The sequence below is a fragment of the Pelodiscus sinensis genome, chromosome 2, assembly GCF_049634645.1.
Source record: "Pelodiscus sinensis isolate JC-2024 chromosome 2, ASM4963464v1, whole genome shotgun sequence".
Classification (NCBI taxonomy): domain Eukaryota; kingdom Metazoa; phylum Chordata; order Testudines; family Trionychidae; genus Pelodiscus; species Pelodiscus sinensis.
The window spans coordinates 166841068-166858612 of NC_134712.1; the positions used below are offsets into that span (position 1 = coordinate 166841068).

Below are 17545 nucleotides of genomic sequence, written 5' to 3' on the forward strand. Positions count from 1 at the left end.
CAAGTTGGCAGCTGGAAGGCTCAGGTACTAAAAGCTACCCAAACACTACCTTCTGCACCAGAAATGTAGCTCTATATCCTGCAAAAAAAGAGTGACTCATAAGAACAGATAAATTTTTCAGAGTGTGTACACACACACACACACACACACACACACACACAGGGCTCGACAAACAATACAATCTACTCGCCCGTGGCGAGTAGATTGTAACCCAGAAGAGTAGGGTTCGGGCAATCTGCGCATGCACAGAACGATCTGCGCATGTGCAGATCGCCGGACAGCGTGGCTGGCGAGCGGGGCTTGTCGCGGTTTGGCGAGCCATGCACATACAGCGGTTGCCGAACCGCAGCGAGCATGTGCAGATCGCCTGAACCTGGCTCTTCTGGGTTGTAATCTACTCGCCACAGGCAAGTAGATTACATAGTTTGCCGAGCCGAGCCGAGCCGAGCCGAGCCGAGCCGAGCGCGTGTGTGTGTGTGTGTGTGTGTGTGTGTGTGTGTGTGTGTGTGTGTGTGTGTGTGTGTGTGTGTGTGTGTGTGTGTGTGTGTGTGTGTGTGTGTGTGTGTGTGTGTGTAGTCATCCAATCCTATTTGTGTAGAAGAGCAGTTTAATCTTCTTACCTTTTCCCTCCTTGGACATAGATCAAATCCTCAAAAGAACCAGGCCCATTTCAGAAGATGGAATAATTCACATCAGCTTTTTCCTATTTAATACCCCAGATATCACCTTTAAATATTTCTTCGCCCAGTGATTCCCAACATGTATTTTTCCTTTACAGGTACTGACATATTAGAAATACACTTATTAAATGAAATATTTTCAGCTTTATACGTGTGACCTGGTTTATTTCGGTTACAGGATGTGTTTCATCAACGGGGCAGTAACAACCCTTACAATAAGATTGTCTAACACTTTCCATTACACAATTGACATTTTGTTATGTTTTAAGAGCTCTAACAACTCAGTGATATGAAGCAGTTATTGAAATTTGGTAAGGGGATAGTTCTGGGAGAAGGAAGATGCCTTTTACTGTGTCCATGCAAATCCATTTGGATTTGGCAAAGTTAAAAGATGTGACATGGCCCTGTTCCATCAGTATTTTGCTTAGTACAACTTGCTGAAAACCTGATATAAAAATTCCTTAAATTTTCCATTAGCAATGCAAATGCATCAACTCAACATTTCCTGTCAGCATGTACACAGACCTGACTTCTGACAAAACAAAAAAGTGTATCCTCCTATTTCTCCCCCCTGTTTCTGAACTAGGGATGTTAAATTGTGTTTAATCAGCTAATGGAGTAGTTGATCGAATTTCCAATTACTACTCAATTAGTCAATTGGGGGGATGGAGGGAGAGGGGGAGACCTGCAGAGCTGCAGTGGAATTTGCTCAAGGCTCCAGGAGCTAACCCTACTGCAGCTCTGCCTTTTAAATGTATTAAGAGCCGCCAGCTTATGCTTATGGGCAGGGCTTGATGAACGGCGGCCAAAGCCACTCACCAGTCCCACACTGCGCAAGCGCAAGACCCACATTGCACATACGCACACCGCTTATGAACAGGGCGCCCGGCTGAAATCTACTCGCCATGGGCGAGTAGATTCAATACTTTGTCGAGCCCTGCTTATCAGATAGTCGACTAGTTGTTATATCCCTAGTTTGAACAGCCAACTGCCTGGCAGGAAACATGACCTGGGATGGAAACCAGAAGGCCAGGAGCTTTAGATTTCTTCTGAACTGGTGTTAATAATTTGGTGTCCTTGATAATCATTATTGAACAAGGCCTCATGCTCCACTGACAAGTTACAAAAAGTGGAAACCCAACTCTGACCTTTGATATGGCTGACCCAAGTCTCACCCACTTCAGCATATAGCCTTTTAGAATGTTAAATCTATATTCTTGGCTATGCTGTCTAAGATGGCACTATTAATATAAATGCAATCTTTACATGTCATGCAGGTGGAGTTAAATTTTAATCTAAAGAGACAGATTACTACATATGTAAAAATAATTATGTTCCCATCAAAGCAAGATCACCTGTTTTTAAAAACAAATACTTAATTTTATCAATAATCTATTTGACATTTTCTCTAGTTTGACAAACATTCAAACCCAAACTTGTAAACTGAAGTCAGATGGCATAAAGAGCATCCAAAATCATCTGCATTTTTAAATCTAATTTTAACCCAAAGCAGTTTTAGATGATAAACATAGTAGGACTATTACTAGAAAAGCAAATTCAACTACTATACTGTACATCTTGAACAGGGCACAATTTAATGCAACTCAATAATGGCTATTCTTTTAATTTAAGAATCCAGGTTAAAAATATAGTTTGTGACAATGTATCATAAAAACTGAGGCAGAACAATGTACCTGTTTCTAGCTCCTTGCTCAGTCAGGACTGATTTGGCTACAACTTCTCACCAATAACGTACCTCTCTCAAACTACAAACCATGAGGAAAAAGAAATGCTAACCCAAAAGCAAAAATGTTTAATTCAATCTCTTCTCATACAGCCTGCAACAGTAGGAGTGTTTTCTATACCATTTCGCCAACAATGTCTGTCTGCGAAGAAGTTGTTGTCAGACTAATTCTGTTCAAGCCACTTCACAGAAATGCAGTATTAGAAGACTGTCCAAATTCACATTAGTATTTTAACAACAGATGAAGGCATTTATCTTAATAATAAATACCAAATGTAAAACAGAATCAGTAGCACAAATACAAACCCATCCAAAAAGAGGATTCATTAATTTGACAGTACTAAAACATGTGCTAGGCACTTCCAGGGAAAAAAACAGACAGAATGTAACCGTGTGTGTCCTAAAAAGTGTACAATCTAATTTTAGATGTAGCACAAGTGACAGCAGAGAGGGAAGAAAAAGATGCTTTCAGTAGTAAAATAGTAACAGTAGATCAAGACACATTAGGCTAATCACACAAACTGTCCTATGAGCTAAGCAGGGACTCCCAGGCAGACCATCCTCTCCTACAGCCACCAGTCCAGCGAGCAGAGCATGACCCCCAGAAGCGTGATCACCACATCTAGTGGTGCTCTCACGGGGTTGTGTATGCTCAACAACCACCTCTGTAGGGGTCAGAGCTTCAATCTGGCGTACCTTATCACATATGTACATGCTGCCATATGATTCAGCAGCTTCATATAGGTTCTTGCTGTTGTCATGGGGGACCTTTGTAGGTCCTTGATCAAGGAACTCAGTCATAAATCTGGCCCTCGGAAGAGATGCTCTTGCCACAAAGGATTATAGGTGGGACCTCGTGAATTCTATTATCTGCGTGGAGTCGAGCATGGATTTCTCCGCGTTTGTTCTCCAGCCTAGGCTCCCTCAATCTCCTGGTCAGGGCTATATAATCTAATTCTTGTTCTCTGGACAAGATCATTATCAACCAATCGTCCAGGTATAGAAAAATCTGGACCCTGTGCCTCCTCAGGAAGGCCGCTACGACAGCCATGCATTTGGAGAAGACCCTTGCAGCTGTGGAGAGGCCAAACGGTAGGACAGCAAACTGGAAGTGAAGTGATCCTGACCCACTGTGAACCTCAAATCTCCTGTAAACGGGGATTACTGCCATGTGAAAGTATACGTCCATTAAATCGAGCATACCCTCAAAATGAGGACTCAGGTTGCTGGCTGGAAGGCACGGCAGACCCTCTTTCCGCGTATGATCTTGAACCTGCAGGGTGTTCTGGACCTCAAGAGGAATACATGAAACCTGCAGCCCGGTGCTCCTCCTCATCACCACACCCGTGGCCATCATACAGGCTGCTGAGCCTGCAGCAAGCAATGCTGCTTACAGCGCTGTATGTGCCACTATCCTACCTGGCTCCACTAGGACACCATATTCTTGTCTTGAGAGAGATGGTCTTTAAATTTATCCATAGCCGACCACAAGTTGTAGCTGTATCTACTCAGCATCACCTGCTGATTGGCAATGTGGAGTTGCAGGCTGCCCATGGCATAGGCCTTTCTCCCCTGAAAAAACAAACTTCCTGGGATCCTTAGACTTAGGTATGGGCCCCTGTGGTACTTGGTGCTCTTTTTGCCCTGCAGCCTGCACTACCAATCAACCCCCCACTTGGGGGACAAAGGATTACTGAGGGGGCACTTCCTGTGAACGATGCCACTGACATTGATCTCAATAGTGGCAGGCCCTGGGCCTGGTAGTAGGTCAAGGGGTCCAGAACGGCCACTGAGGCTGCAGTTCCACATGGGTGGCCATGTTTGGCTGATGGACAGGCTCCAGTGCCGCGGTCTATGTCCGGAGCAGGAACGGTGACAAAATCTGGACCTATATGAAGATGCCTTAGAACGCACCGACTCCTCTTACAAGTCTAAAGAATATTTGGACATTGACCTCGGTGGTGCTAGTGATCTTCGTGAGTGTCGGTACTGGGCCATGGCCGCTGGTTTCAGTGCCGGTGGGGACATCATCTGGCCGTAGTCACAGCAGGAAGTGACTGGTCTGGAGGCACTAACGGATATGGTGCCGCGGTACGCCATAAGATGACACCAGGGGCCCAGACTGAAAGCCCACTCCTTGCGCCGCCAATGCCACTCTGAGCCCCGGTGCCCCTTGGGCCGGTGCTGTTAGGAGTTGCAGTGTGAGAGCTCCAGGTGCCGAGGGGATAGGCATGGGTGCTGGCAATAGTCCCCACATGTGTGTCATCAAAGCCAGGTGCTCCTCCACAGGGCACACTTTGCGGCTGCGCCTCTCTGAAGATTTCCCCCTGCAGTACCTCTCCCTCCTTGGTATTGGGGACAGCGAGTGGTGCCTCCAGGACTTTGAAGAAGCGGCAGCTTGTCTGGTCGGTGCCATTGAGGACTTCTGCACTGAGACCAGTACGCTTCACACTGATGTAGCCCGCTCTAGTGCTTGAAGCTGCAAAGTGGACTCCATGAGAATGAGTCTGAGCCTAAAGCCTCTTTGTCCTTGGCTTGAAACTCTTGCAACTGCCTGTACAATGACCTTCGCTCAGATACTTTAGGCAAGAGTAATGCGGGTCGCGGCAGGGCATGGACTTCAAGCACTTCGCACGCGGTCTGGGCATCCCCTCCCCTCCCTTTTCTTATCTAAACTATAACACTATGGTTGAGACTAACTACCTAGTCAGTAGCTTCAGCTACTGCCACTGGCAGTAAGAAGGAACTGAGGGGGCGAAGGGCCAGCAGGGGTATATATGTACCAACACAGCACCACCACACCAGGGGGCTCCCTGGCTGGCCCAAAAGGTACTGCTAAGGGAAAAAAGCTCTGGAATCTGTGTACATAAAGCGCATTACTAATTGGAATGGACATGAGCAAGTACTCCAAGAAGAAGAAAAATTATCACAGAACAGACTAAATCTCTTTAACATTCCCTATTAGACTTAGAGAGAGGAAGACAACACCACAGACACTCAAATTCACTCAAGTGACATTTTCTAACAATTTTGAACAGGAGGACACATACGGCTAGGAGACAGATTACTGGCTTGAGAACAACCTGATGTATTTCATGTGATAATTTATCTCCAAAGATGCAATGACCAGCTCTACTGTCAGTTTTACATTCCCAAAGAGCACCACAAACAGCCCGGAAAAATTTCTCGATTACAGTCTTACTCTTCTCAGCTTAAAGGCTGCTTTAGCTCAAGAGCAAACAGACAAGATGAAAGTCTGTGGGCCTCTGACATAAAAAATAATCCATTTTATTTTCATAAAGCTGTCCTTTGCCCTTCAAAGGTGGCCAGTTTATACATCATTCTGGTTGTTTGCACTCATGCAGATTCCAAAAAGTGAAATAAGTAAAAAATAACAAAGGTCTGCAAGAAAGCTTTCCTTAAAGGAAAAGGCTTCAGTATTCCAACAAGGCAGAAAATGGAGAGGAGAGGAGAGTCTAAATGGGATTCCAAACTGACAGCTTCCTATTGTATGTTAGCCTATTTTATCAACATATAACAAGCATCTTTACAGCAATACTCCAAAAAACAATGGTATTTCAGTGTTTATTAAATAAAGGGCTTGTACAGAGAACAAGTCACATTAACCTTCCAACAAGGATTATATCTGTATATGCACTTAAGTAAAAGCTTGTGGATACTGAATTAACATTAACTTTAAGAATGGGATTGCAGAGAAGCAGTTGTCCAGTGCATGTGTACATACCTTTGTCCTTCTTGAAGTCCAAAGCATCTTCCTTATCTGTCACTATTTCCTTCATGTTGATAATGCTTTGGTGGTTCAGCTGTCGAAGAATTTTAATCTCCCGAATAGCTGTAATTGGAAAACCTTCCTTTTCGTTATCCAACCGTACTTTCTTTAATGCCACCATTTCTCCTAGGAGAAAATTTAAATACAAAAACTTGAAGTTCATTTTTCTGTCACTCAATACATTTTTTAAAAATTGTAATTAAAAAAAGTCAAATTATTCATGTTCCAGCGTGTGCAGCTGCACTATAAAGGTCCACGTTAAGAAAATTCTCATGGCTCAGACATCTAATCTTTTGCAGAAGTGAAACTACATGATAACTTTCTCGCAGCTACTAAATGGCTTTCTTCCTTCTCTCTCATCTGCAATCTGATCTGCCTCCTTAGGTTTCCAATCAGTAAGATCACACATAAGAGCTTGAGATTCAACAGAATCTCTATACATAAAGACCTATGCATGTTACAGACTTCATATTACAGGATGCCTGAGGGATTGGAGGAAAGTTCTTTCTTGCATCTTTTTTCCTTTTGATAAGCAATACATCTAGCGCATTTGTAATGTAGCCAAGAACACTAAAGTAAAGCGAGACAATCAAGCAAATAAGAAAATAAAACCATACACATCAAGAAACAATCTCAAAATACTGCTCGTTTAACCAAAATGTTCTTTAATACCCCATGGCTAGTGTTCCAAAAACGCCATAAAACAGACATGCAGCTAAAGGTTCTGCAATATTTCAGCTTTTAATTAAACTATTATGCCATACATGAGAATTATCTGACATACTATAGGAAAAGCAACCTTAAGGCCACATCTCAGGATGCCATTGTACAGGAAAAGCCCCCCCTCCATTGTATCATTTCAGGTAGAAGCTATTACAATGCAAAGAGGAGAACCTGCAAAGTTCCGGAATATATCCTTCATTCAATAGCTTCTTCCATCAACAGTCCTACAAGCATTATTGCTGTGCCTCTCGCTCTCCTTCTCCATTTTAACTGCCCTTTAAGGCATGAAAGCTGAAGTAGAAAATTGGCCAAAATATGCCTACCTTCTGTTTCTAGCAATAACATGCAGTTAACATGATTTTAAACAACACAGGTAAATTACTACTACTATCAACTACCAGGATTAAAAACCCAACACAATTCTGAAGGATTTTCCAGGATGAGGAAGTGAGCAAAACATAAGCATTTTATAAAACACACCAAATTAAATCCATGTAATACTGAAATTCTGTAGTTAACATACTCATTCATTATATATTTTTGCTCTTACCCGTATCCTTATCCCTGGCTTTGTAAACTTGTCCATAAGTTCCTTCTCCAATAATGCCAATTATATCAAATTTATCCACACAGCGTTTTCCCCAGTCAATGTCTTTCTCTTTTGTTTCACCATGGCGTGGTCCACATATTCTAGTAAATAAAAATTAGCTCTAAGAATACATTCATAAAAATATCAAAAAGTTCAGAAACAAGTTGTCTGTAAGAAGTAACCATTTCCATATTACAAGGCATCCCCATTATAAGTCGCTCCGGTACTCATCCATTCCATACTAAAGTTGTTGATGCTTGTAGGAACTGATGTATTAAAAAAGCCCTCCCATTCCCTGCTTTTAAATCGCAAAAATAAAAAGCGCAAATTTTTGGAACGTATCTTGGACTTACAGCAAGGATGGCCTGTACTAATTTCTTAGAAAATCAGATTAGAAAGAACCTAATTAATTCAACTTTCAAAATTTATGTTTTTGATTTCACTCAGTCTGGATATAAATCAGGCTAGTTAGTTTCAGTTTCATTGGCAGTCTCTCTTTCCAAGCAGTTTCATTTGCACTTCTCCTGTCATAGAAGGAAGCGGCAACATTTGGAGTACAAACACCACACAGGAATGCTTATTTGTTTAAAAATAGTCTCCACTGAATTTTCATCTCAGGAAAAAAAATTTTTTTTTGCTGAACAATTATTGCAGCAGACCACCCAAAACATTTCCTTAATCTACCAAGAGATACATACCAAAATGTTTGTACATTTAATTATCATGTGAGATATCTCATTCAATCTCTACCTTCCTGAAAGTAATATAGATACAGCAACCTCATTGGGAAAGGGTGAACAGGTACAAAGAAAGGAACAGCATGAAGCCTTACATACTGCTCCATTTCTTGACAGTTTACAAACAAGGAATTTCAAGAGAAGGTTTTTAATGTGATGCTTTAAGGGAGGGTATAAATCCAAGAAGATATAAAATCATGGAACAGTCTTTACCCTACTCTACATGTTTCTTTAGTTCCACATCTAAAGAGGATCTTCGCAGTTACTCACCAATAGACCTACCCCAAACCACTTCTTTTTTACTGCAATTTCTGCTCATTTGGTCCCTCATCACTACTGCACATCAGAAGGATGGCACAAGTAAGGGACTAGAGTTCAGATAAATTTAGTATAAATGAGACAGAGAAATGGTGGGCAGGTGTACAAGTCATCTTCTCAAATGGTGCCAGTGCACCTATGGACCGCCTTGCATTTCTAAGACGACTCTCAGAAATAAAACATTGAGTGATTTAATGGCTAAAAAACTGGCTTAAATAGCACAAAGTGGAAGTAAATTGATGCATCTCGGTTCACGCTTTATTAAACCCATTTCCAGTATTTCCTATATTGAACTTTTACATACAATTTCCCTGGCTTTTTATATTTCAAAGTTTTATATTTTGAAGAAACTTGTATCACTTCGTTTTACAAGAAGTTACTGGTTTGTTTTTAAAAAGGAAGTAGTAAACATACTTTGGCCTCCTTTTGCTGTGTGACTGAACTGTTGGTTTCTTTTCTTCAGGACTTTTGGATAAATCATCTCCTCCAGGCAACTCCGGTGGGAGTGGCAAGTCTGCAAGCAGATGACGGAGTTTCTTCTCCACTTCTTTTTTAACTGCCTTTGCTGAAAGATTCCCTCGCAAACTATAAACAAAAGCAATGAAAACAGACAAACATTATTTTCAGTTTTGTGACTGCAAACCTCATAGGGGTGTGATCTCAGTGGAATTTACAAGTGACTATTTCATATAGTCTGCTTTTGCATCGGTCTCTCCTTTTACAGTCTGTTGGGTGTTTATGTTTTACATGTGACTGCTGAACAGAGTGATTTGAGAACTACTCTGCTGACTGCTGAGCTGCTGCAGAGCTATGAACTAAGATGAAGTGTATCTTTAGTTTTTTCCACGGTGAATGTTAAAGTTAGTAATAATAGCAAGCATTAGTGGCCAAGACTGGTCCTAAGGAAACCTGGGTTAAGTCTTCCACACACTTTGTGTGTGAGCTCATACAATTCAATTAGCCTGCCCTTTTAATATTACCCATCTGTAAAGAGAGGATAGCACTCATCTTACAACAGTGTTTCACGATCCTTGTATGAAAGGCACAGTTAGAAGAGCAACATCTCTTTCATTAAAAACATCAAAGACATAAGAAGCATAAGACAACTGCCTGCCTCCATGTAACTACATGTCCTATATTGCCTCAAACATCTTTTTGATCCATATGACTGGCACTGTTTGACTCTCTGCTATTCACTACCACAATTTTAAAAATAAGTTCTCTAAAAATAGTCTTATGGTGGCTTTTTCCACTGTCAGACTGGAACTTTTCAGTTACTATAATATTATTTCATTGTCAAAACTGGTCTATAAACATCATTCTGACATTGATTTAATACAGATCTCATGTACAGGTCTCATCATTCTTCCAAGTTTTCAAACTGCACTGATAGCAGTTTGAACCCAAAATTGGCCTACGAAAATAATATGAAAAGTCTCATATAGAACTTTCAATCATATTTCCCATCATCTAGTTATGTCTTTTTGTACTGTCCCTTACAGTGCTCCTTCTGCTACACTGCTTCACTTGCTTCTAAATCTAGAATGATGTAATACTTATCCTGGAAATGTCACAGGGCCAAAATAGTCTATTCACCCACCCATCTATGAGTGTCCCGGTAGTTGGAAACATTTTTCTAAAAACAATAATTTTGAAATTAAGTGCACAGCCTTATTTTATGGAAAATGAAAATATAATACTGGAAAGAAGGCTTCTAACCAGCAGAGGCATCAGGCTCTGAAATTCTCTCTCAATAACAGTAGTACAGATGTAAACCTAACTGGTTTTAAAATGCAGGTTGGTAAATCCATGAAACTGATTATATGTGGCTGCTTGCAACAGCAAGCATCTGGACTCCATGACCCCGGATGTTCCTACCAAACATTATGCACACTGCACACAAATATAAGTTACTTATATAATTTAACTGTATACTACAGAATAAATATTCTCCAATTAATTTTATTGCTCAAATTAGATTAAAAAATAGAGAGATCAGTTCAACTTTGTACAGTGTCACTGATACTCTTGGCCAGCAAAATGTACATGTGTTTCACCATGTTGTTTGGATGTGCTTGGCTTATTTGTAGCTGTCTTCATAAATGTTGTTTTTAATTATTTTTCTAAACTATGCGAAATGTTTAATATTCATAATGAGTTAATTATGTTTTGTTTTAAATATGGGATCTAAATTTCTTGATAACATTACTTTAAGGCATATATTTCAAAACCAAAAAAAATTTAAGCCAGAAATTTATACTTATTCTCTGCAAGATTGTGGAGCCATATTCTAAGTGGAAGTTTTCCTATTACAAGAGTCAAACCTGATGCAGGCAGCCAGCCAGTTTGGACTGCAAATAGCTTTTATTATCTTGCTAACATTTACTGAGGTATGTATCGAAGTCTATTCCATGATTAAAGAACTTCTTTATTTGCTACTAAGAAAGTCTATTAGAGAAGCATAAAATTGATGAGATTTAAGATTTAGCTACCTAGATAGTTATACAGTATAAGGATGCAAAATATTAAATGGTTAACAGGTAAGTATGAGTCTTGTCCGAGACAGAACATCAGGAATGGCTGCCCGTCGCAGGGAGCCATAGCCTGTAATACCTCTAAGGCTGGTATAGGGGGCTCTGTCTGTGAGGTGGAGTGTTTTCCATATAAGGGCATGTAAATTAATAATCTTCCCCTGCTCGCTCCACCCATTGCAGTAACAGATCAGCCAGTGGGCTGACTGGTGCTCAGGCCTGCTACTCCACCCACTGCAGCAAAAACCAACCTATGGGGTGATAAGTTCACAGGCAATAAAACAGGCAGGCAGCCCCTCTCTCACTGGGGATTCGCATTGAGTGAACGCCTGGCCTGATCACCCAGACGCCTTGCACCCCCCGCTCTTGAGTCTTTCTGAGCGTACTCCGAGTTGGTCGACCCGAGTGGAGACAGTTTATGAGCGTGTGACCGGTACTTGTGTTCCTGCTGTCTCCAGAACTGGTATAACACCCCCCCCCACCATCATCCCTATCCTAATTGATTTTTTAGTTGTCCTTATTGCTTGCCAAGTGACAGTAGCTAAAAAGTTACTAAGTTAGTTTATAAATAGTTGTGGTTTAGGTTTTTTACTGTTTCCTTGTATAAAGTTGTGTAAATAGTCAGCCCTATGGATAATACCAGTGTTAATTCAACTGTTCCTAACCCCTTGGCAGTTATTGGGAATTATTGTGATTTAGAAAAGCCTCAGGGAATTGTTTTGTGTTGTCTGGCAATCTGTTTAATTTTTGTTCTGATGATTGTCTGGCGCCATCAAAATAAAATCAGTTTGTGCTTTTTGAAACCCCCAGTTGTGGTCTCATCCTTTCCGGCATCCCTTCGAACCTCGTGTATTACGGGGACTGACAAGTCTCACCATTAATATTTTTGAAATTCATGTTTAAAACAAATTGGCAACATCCTCTAATACTGGACCTTGACACCGTCTCACTCACTCACTCACTCACACACTCACACCCCTTGTTCTCTGATCCCTACTACACAGGGCGGGGCAGCAGCCCCTGTTTCTGGACCCTGACCTCATCATGACAACAATTAAATAGTTAACCAATATTATTTAATAGCTTAAACAGGTACTTCAATAATTACATCTCTAAAATGTAACCTATCAACAAGGAGCCTAAGCACCTCAAAAAATACAGACAATTCACTGGTGCTAATAATGACTAGACTGGGGGTCTCTTTTTTCCAGCGACCAGATTCTTAGTAGCTGCACTTCATTAACCTGGTTCTTCTACTTTCCTTCCTGCAACTGCCCCCCTAAAGTATAGTCAAGTTTTGTACAGCATTTGGCTGTAATTCTTTGCACTAGTTATATAGTAGTTTTATTTTTCTTATAGTGACTACAAGGTAATACATCCAGTACTGATTTCTATATCCACCTCTTTCTTATTTTATGAATCTGCAGGGCATTAGCTGCAATTTGAACTGTCAGAATATCAACTTTTTAAGAGATCACATGACTATCCGAATGCGCTACAAGTAGACAGTGCTTAACATCTCAGATTACCATAAATGAAATACAAATCCCTTTTTAGTTTGTATTTAGTCAGTTTCTGGTTTGTCTTTCACACAGTAGGGAAAAGAACACGTTTCAACAGAAAATTGTTAAATAAAATAAAGGCCAAAAAATTGCTGAAGGGAACCAAAACTTTTTTCAAGAAACAGAAAACTGACTAGATTTTGAACTGACAATGTCCTTAAAAATATTTGGATTTGAATTCTTCTTCAGCTTCTAATAGTGTAAGTACTAGCTATTTTTCCTTTGAGTTTCAATAAGATCTCTGATCATCACCACAGAAATGATTAACATAGTTAAAAGATACAGTATTTGCCATATTTTATCTTCGTAAATATGTTATTAATTTACGAAGATAAAATGAATTGGTAAAACTTTTCTCTAAAATCTAGTTTGTAAAATATTGTGTACATATGGCTGTCCTAATTTTTCAGACTGGTAACTCAACTATTTCAGAATAATAAAAATAATCTGAATTTTAACTGACTAAAATTATAATGCATATTAAGCATTATAATTCAGGCAGAAGCTGTTCATCAGCTAAAATCAGGAAGCTTTTATTAGAGTGAAAAAAGAAATTAAGTGTTGCTCAATTGACCCAACTCTTTAGGTTTTGGGTTTTTTTTTTTTTTGCTTTCCTCTCTACTCTAGACTAATTTGCAGTAGATATTTGTGGCTGCGAGTCTTATTCTCATTACAACAAAAGGCAGTTTTGCCATTAATCTTTAAAGGGAGTATGATTGAGCCATGCGTTCCTATGTTCATTACACAAATCCATAGTTTTTGGAGGAATGGATTGAATTCTGCTGGCACTTCTAAGGAAAATAATTCTCTTTCCCACAACAAAGGAAGTTTGTCAGATGTTTCAAGTGTATTTCTTTGATGATCTTTGCACTTTCCTCATGATTTTTATATTTACCCAGCAATTTAATTAAGAGAAATATACAGGTATGAATTCCTAGCAACTTTTATTTACATGCAAGACGCACAAATGGGCTGCTGTTACCTAATTTAAAATGATAAAGGAAAGCAGACCAAACAAAAGGAAACACTGCTAAATTTGAAAGATTATGATGCTACATAAACCACTAGAGAGCATAAAACATTTAAGTCAAGGAGTTTCTTTATGCAATTGTACAGAATCTTTAAATCATCTTATCACTGCAGCATCAATATTGGGATGTCTCACATGCGGACTTTTTTTGCACTATTTTTTTTTAAATCTTAATTTAAAAGCTAATAGCAGCCTGAAAACCTTAACATTTTAATGACATAGCATATGAAATTATGCTTTTGGTAATACATCCTCCAGACTTACTTTTCCCCCAACAGTTATAGAAAGAGTGACAAGCTATAATTTAATGGTTATTTGCTATTACTGACTATGTTTCTCTCTCAGAGCTAAAAAGAAGTCTAATACGGTTTCTATGCTATAAAGTGTTTGGGGTCTATAAATATTTTACTATGAACATAAAATATTTCTGTAGTTTATATTCATTTCAAACATGAACTGCTAGGTGCTTTTCTTGCTAAAACAGTGTTCATTAACACTGCAAGCATTTAGAGTGTTGCTATGCCTTTAAAGGAATAGAGAGTTGCATTCATTATAATGTGGTAGGTGTTGGTGCTGTTACTAACCACCAGAGAGGAAAAACAAACCCTGACCTCAAAGCCTTGGCAAGTAAAATTACGGAGGAATTACTTGTTACCAAATGCATTTTTCTGTAAGTCTAGTTGTATGTAGATGAAATTATATGCAGCTGATTTGAAATCTTAAGTACTTTTTGTCAGTGTGCATTTAAAAAAAGCCCCACAACTTTTCAATCTACCTCTAATTTTCAGCTTGTCCTTTTCTAGCAGAACTTTTATGGACAAAATTACCTGAGAACAAACCCTTCTCACACCTTAACTGCTGAGCTACACAAGTAAATTATTCTTACTTGTAAGTAATGTCACTGCCCCCATAAGTTTCTAATATCAATTTAAGATAACTAAAAAGAGAAACTGCCTAATGTGGAGCTTTTTTGATAAATTTTACGGAATTGTGCATATTTTTATTTCTTAAAAAATATACATACGTCATTACTCACCTGTCAGCATCTTTATCTTCAGGCAGCATGGGAGGGAAAGGCAAGGGTGGCAGTGTGGAGGTCAGTAGTGCAACATTTTTATCTTTCTCCTTGGCTCCTACATTTGGTGTATGTGGTTTGTTTTTCTCTCTTACAGTGACTGGTTGCTGTTTTATAGCAGCAGATTTATTCTCTTTTACTACTGTTGTTACTACTGCTGCTGCTGCTGCTGCTGCTGCTTTCTGTTTAGCAACTTTGTCTACAATCAAGTTATTTTCCACCTTTGTCTCCTGAACAGAAACCTTTGCTTTTGCCTTCTCATTTTTCAAAGCTGCACCACTTGTAGGAGAAGGTGTATGTTCAGTTTTTATTTTCTTCTGATCCTTCACATTGTTTGTTTGAGGTGCACTCACACCAGTGTCAGTGTTTCCCTTAGTAGGCGTAGAGGTGTTTGAAACTTTTGCATTGGCTTTGGCTGCTTCTGCAGCTCTAGCTTTTTTGTTCTTGTTCAACTCAGCAGCCAAGCTACTTTTCAGAGTCAGCGTGCTAGGAGAAATACTTGAGTGACGACTTCTAGACCTAGATAATCTGTGCCTGCTACGAGACCTTGAGTGTCTTGATGAGTAAGGACTTCTGCTTCGGGATTTTGCTGATCTCCTGCTTCAAAATAGTAAAGATTTGGTCAAATTAGGTTTAAAAATAAAAGTGTCTTTTTATTTAACCCTCCCCGCCTTCCTTATTATTGAACCGCTTTTGCAATTACAGGCAGTCCCCGACTTACGCGGATCCGACTTATGTCGGATCCGCACTTATGAAGGGGGCGTTTCTCGACCCGGAGCTCGCGGGCGGCGGGACCGCCCAGAGCACAGCGGTCCTGCCACCGCGTCCTCTGGGGCGAGAAAAGCTGCTCCGGGTCTCCCTGGTGTGCTGGGGGGGACTCCCCAGCACAGCAGGGAGACCCTGCTGCCCGTGCGGCTTTGCGACTTTGCCCCGGAGCAAAGCCGCACAGGCGGCAGGGCCCCCCGCCTCTGCGGCTTTGCTCCTGTCTCCCTGCTGTGCTGGGGGGGACTCCCAGCACAGCAGGGAGACAGGAGCAATGCCTCAGAGGCGGGGGACCCCGCCGCCTGTGTGGCTTTGCTCCGGGGCAAAGGAGCAAAGCCGCACGGGGAGCAGGGTCCCGCCGCCTGTGCGGCTTTGCTCGGGTCTCCCTGGTCTGCTGGGGGGACGGAGGGGGCGCAGCTAGTGCGCCCCCCCCCCCCAGCAGACCAGGCTTTTGTTGCGGGATGCCTGGGGTACAGCAGCTGGGGTACTGCCCGGTTGGTCCTGCAGGGACCTACCCGGCAGTGCTCCAGCTGTTCTGTCCCAGGCGTCCAGATTCAGCCGCTGTTGAAACTGATCAGCGGCTGATTCCAGGAAGCAGAGGGCAGAGCAACTCTGCCTAGGGCTTTCTGTAGTCAGCCGCTGATCAGTTTCAGCAGCGGCTGAATCTAGAGCCAGTTCCGACTTACATACAAATTCAACTTAAGAACAAACCTATAGTCCCTATCTTGTACGTAACCCGGGGACTGCCTGTACTGTCACTTCCAGTACTATATTTCAAAAGTGAATATGAATCTAAATAAATGCATGCAAAAAGATTTTCAGAAATAATGAGAGCTTTATCTCTGAACAAAATATCCATGGCACAGATATAAACCCATTGGAACCTTAGGATATATTACAATTCTTAATAAGCATAGATTCTTTGTAAAAAGTAATTGGAAAAAATCACAAAATGTAAGTATTCAGGAAAGACACATTACATGCCTTCTGATCAGATCTTCATTTCCACCCTCAGTGTCAGAGCACTCATTTACTTTTGAAAGGTAACTTGATACTAATACACAACTACTTTTTAAATAGCTACATATATACACACACAAGGATAAAAAAATGTATCTGTTGACAGGGAAAAAAAGATATGGAACTACAGTAATATTAATTCTGCACTCCCGTAAATGCTTCTACAGGTTTGATCTCCTTGGTCCAGCACCCTCCGGACCTGAGCAAACCTGAAATAAGGAATTTGCCAAATATGGGGAGGTCAGGCCGCAGGCTTTCACAGGGCTCCCCTTCTGGCCCCAGCCCTTGCCAGAGTGCTGCCCCCACAGGCTGCCTGCCTGCTGGGCTCTGCTGTCTCCCCCCTCAAGCTCTCTGCTGTGGCTTCTCTATAGGCTGCCAGGGCTCCCTGCCCCTGGCCATGATCCTCTCTGGACCCCCAGCCCAGATCTAGCTGGCGGGGCTCTGAGCCATAGTCATTGGGGTTTTTTTCCAGCCAGCCTCACTCCGACCACAGCAGGGTTCCCTGCACCTGGCCGGCAGGTCTTTTCCCCAAGGTCAGCTTCGTTGCAGCTACAGCAGGTTTCCACCCTCAGCTGCTGGCCCCACTCTGGCTGGCGAAACTCTGCACACCAACTGGTGGGGTCTCATGCTCCTAGGCCACTGGCAACCTCTGCAGCTGGGGCAATCTGGTCCTGCAACATCCATGGTCCAGACCAGAGTGTCCTAGACCATAGAGGTTCAACCTGTAGTACATATGTAGCAAACCAAAATATTAAGTTACAAATTTAAACAAGAAAAAGAAGAGGAGAAAATGGTATTTATTAAACCCATTTTGCTGTAGGAACCTTAATCTGTGCATTTTCTATTTTATAAAAATGCATGGTATTAACTATTATTACAGTAACTTTTTATCATTATCTTATTTGAGGAATACTACTAAATACATAGATATTATTCTGATGAGCAGTGCACAAACTGAAAGACAGCATTCAATCTTAACTTCCA

At 41.1% G+C, this 17545-nt stretch overlaps 1 protein-coding gene across 2 annotated transcripts in view; it reads right to left on the reverse strand.

The window, feature by feature from the left end:
* The window catches only part of CDK13 (cyclin dependent kinase 13), a 76121-nt gene that overhangs the window by 39939 nt on the left and 18637 nt on the right, over positions 1–17545 (reverse strand). Inside the window, exons 2-5 of one of the 2 annotated variants that reach the window (XM_075921730.1) lie at positions 14741–15379; positions 8996–9166; positions 7488–7627; positions 6170–6340 (exon numbers count right to left, since the gene is read on the reverse strand). In XM_075921730.1, coding sequence (XP_075777845.1) covers positions 6170–6340; positions 7488–7627; positions 8996–9166; positions 14741–15379 — 1121 coding nt within the window. The remainder of the gene's footprint in view (positions 1–6169; positions 6341–7487; positions 7628–8995; positions 9167–14740; positions 15380–17545) is intronic. The other variant, XM_075921731.1, reaches the window with a different exon arrangement.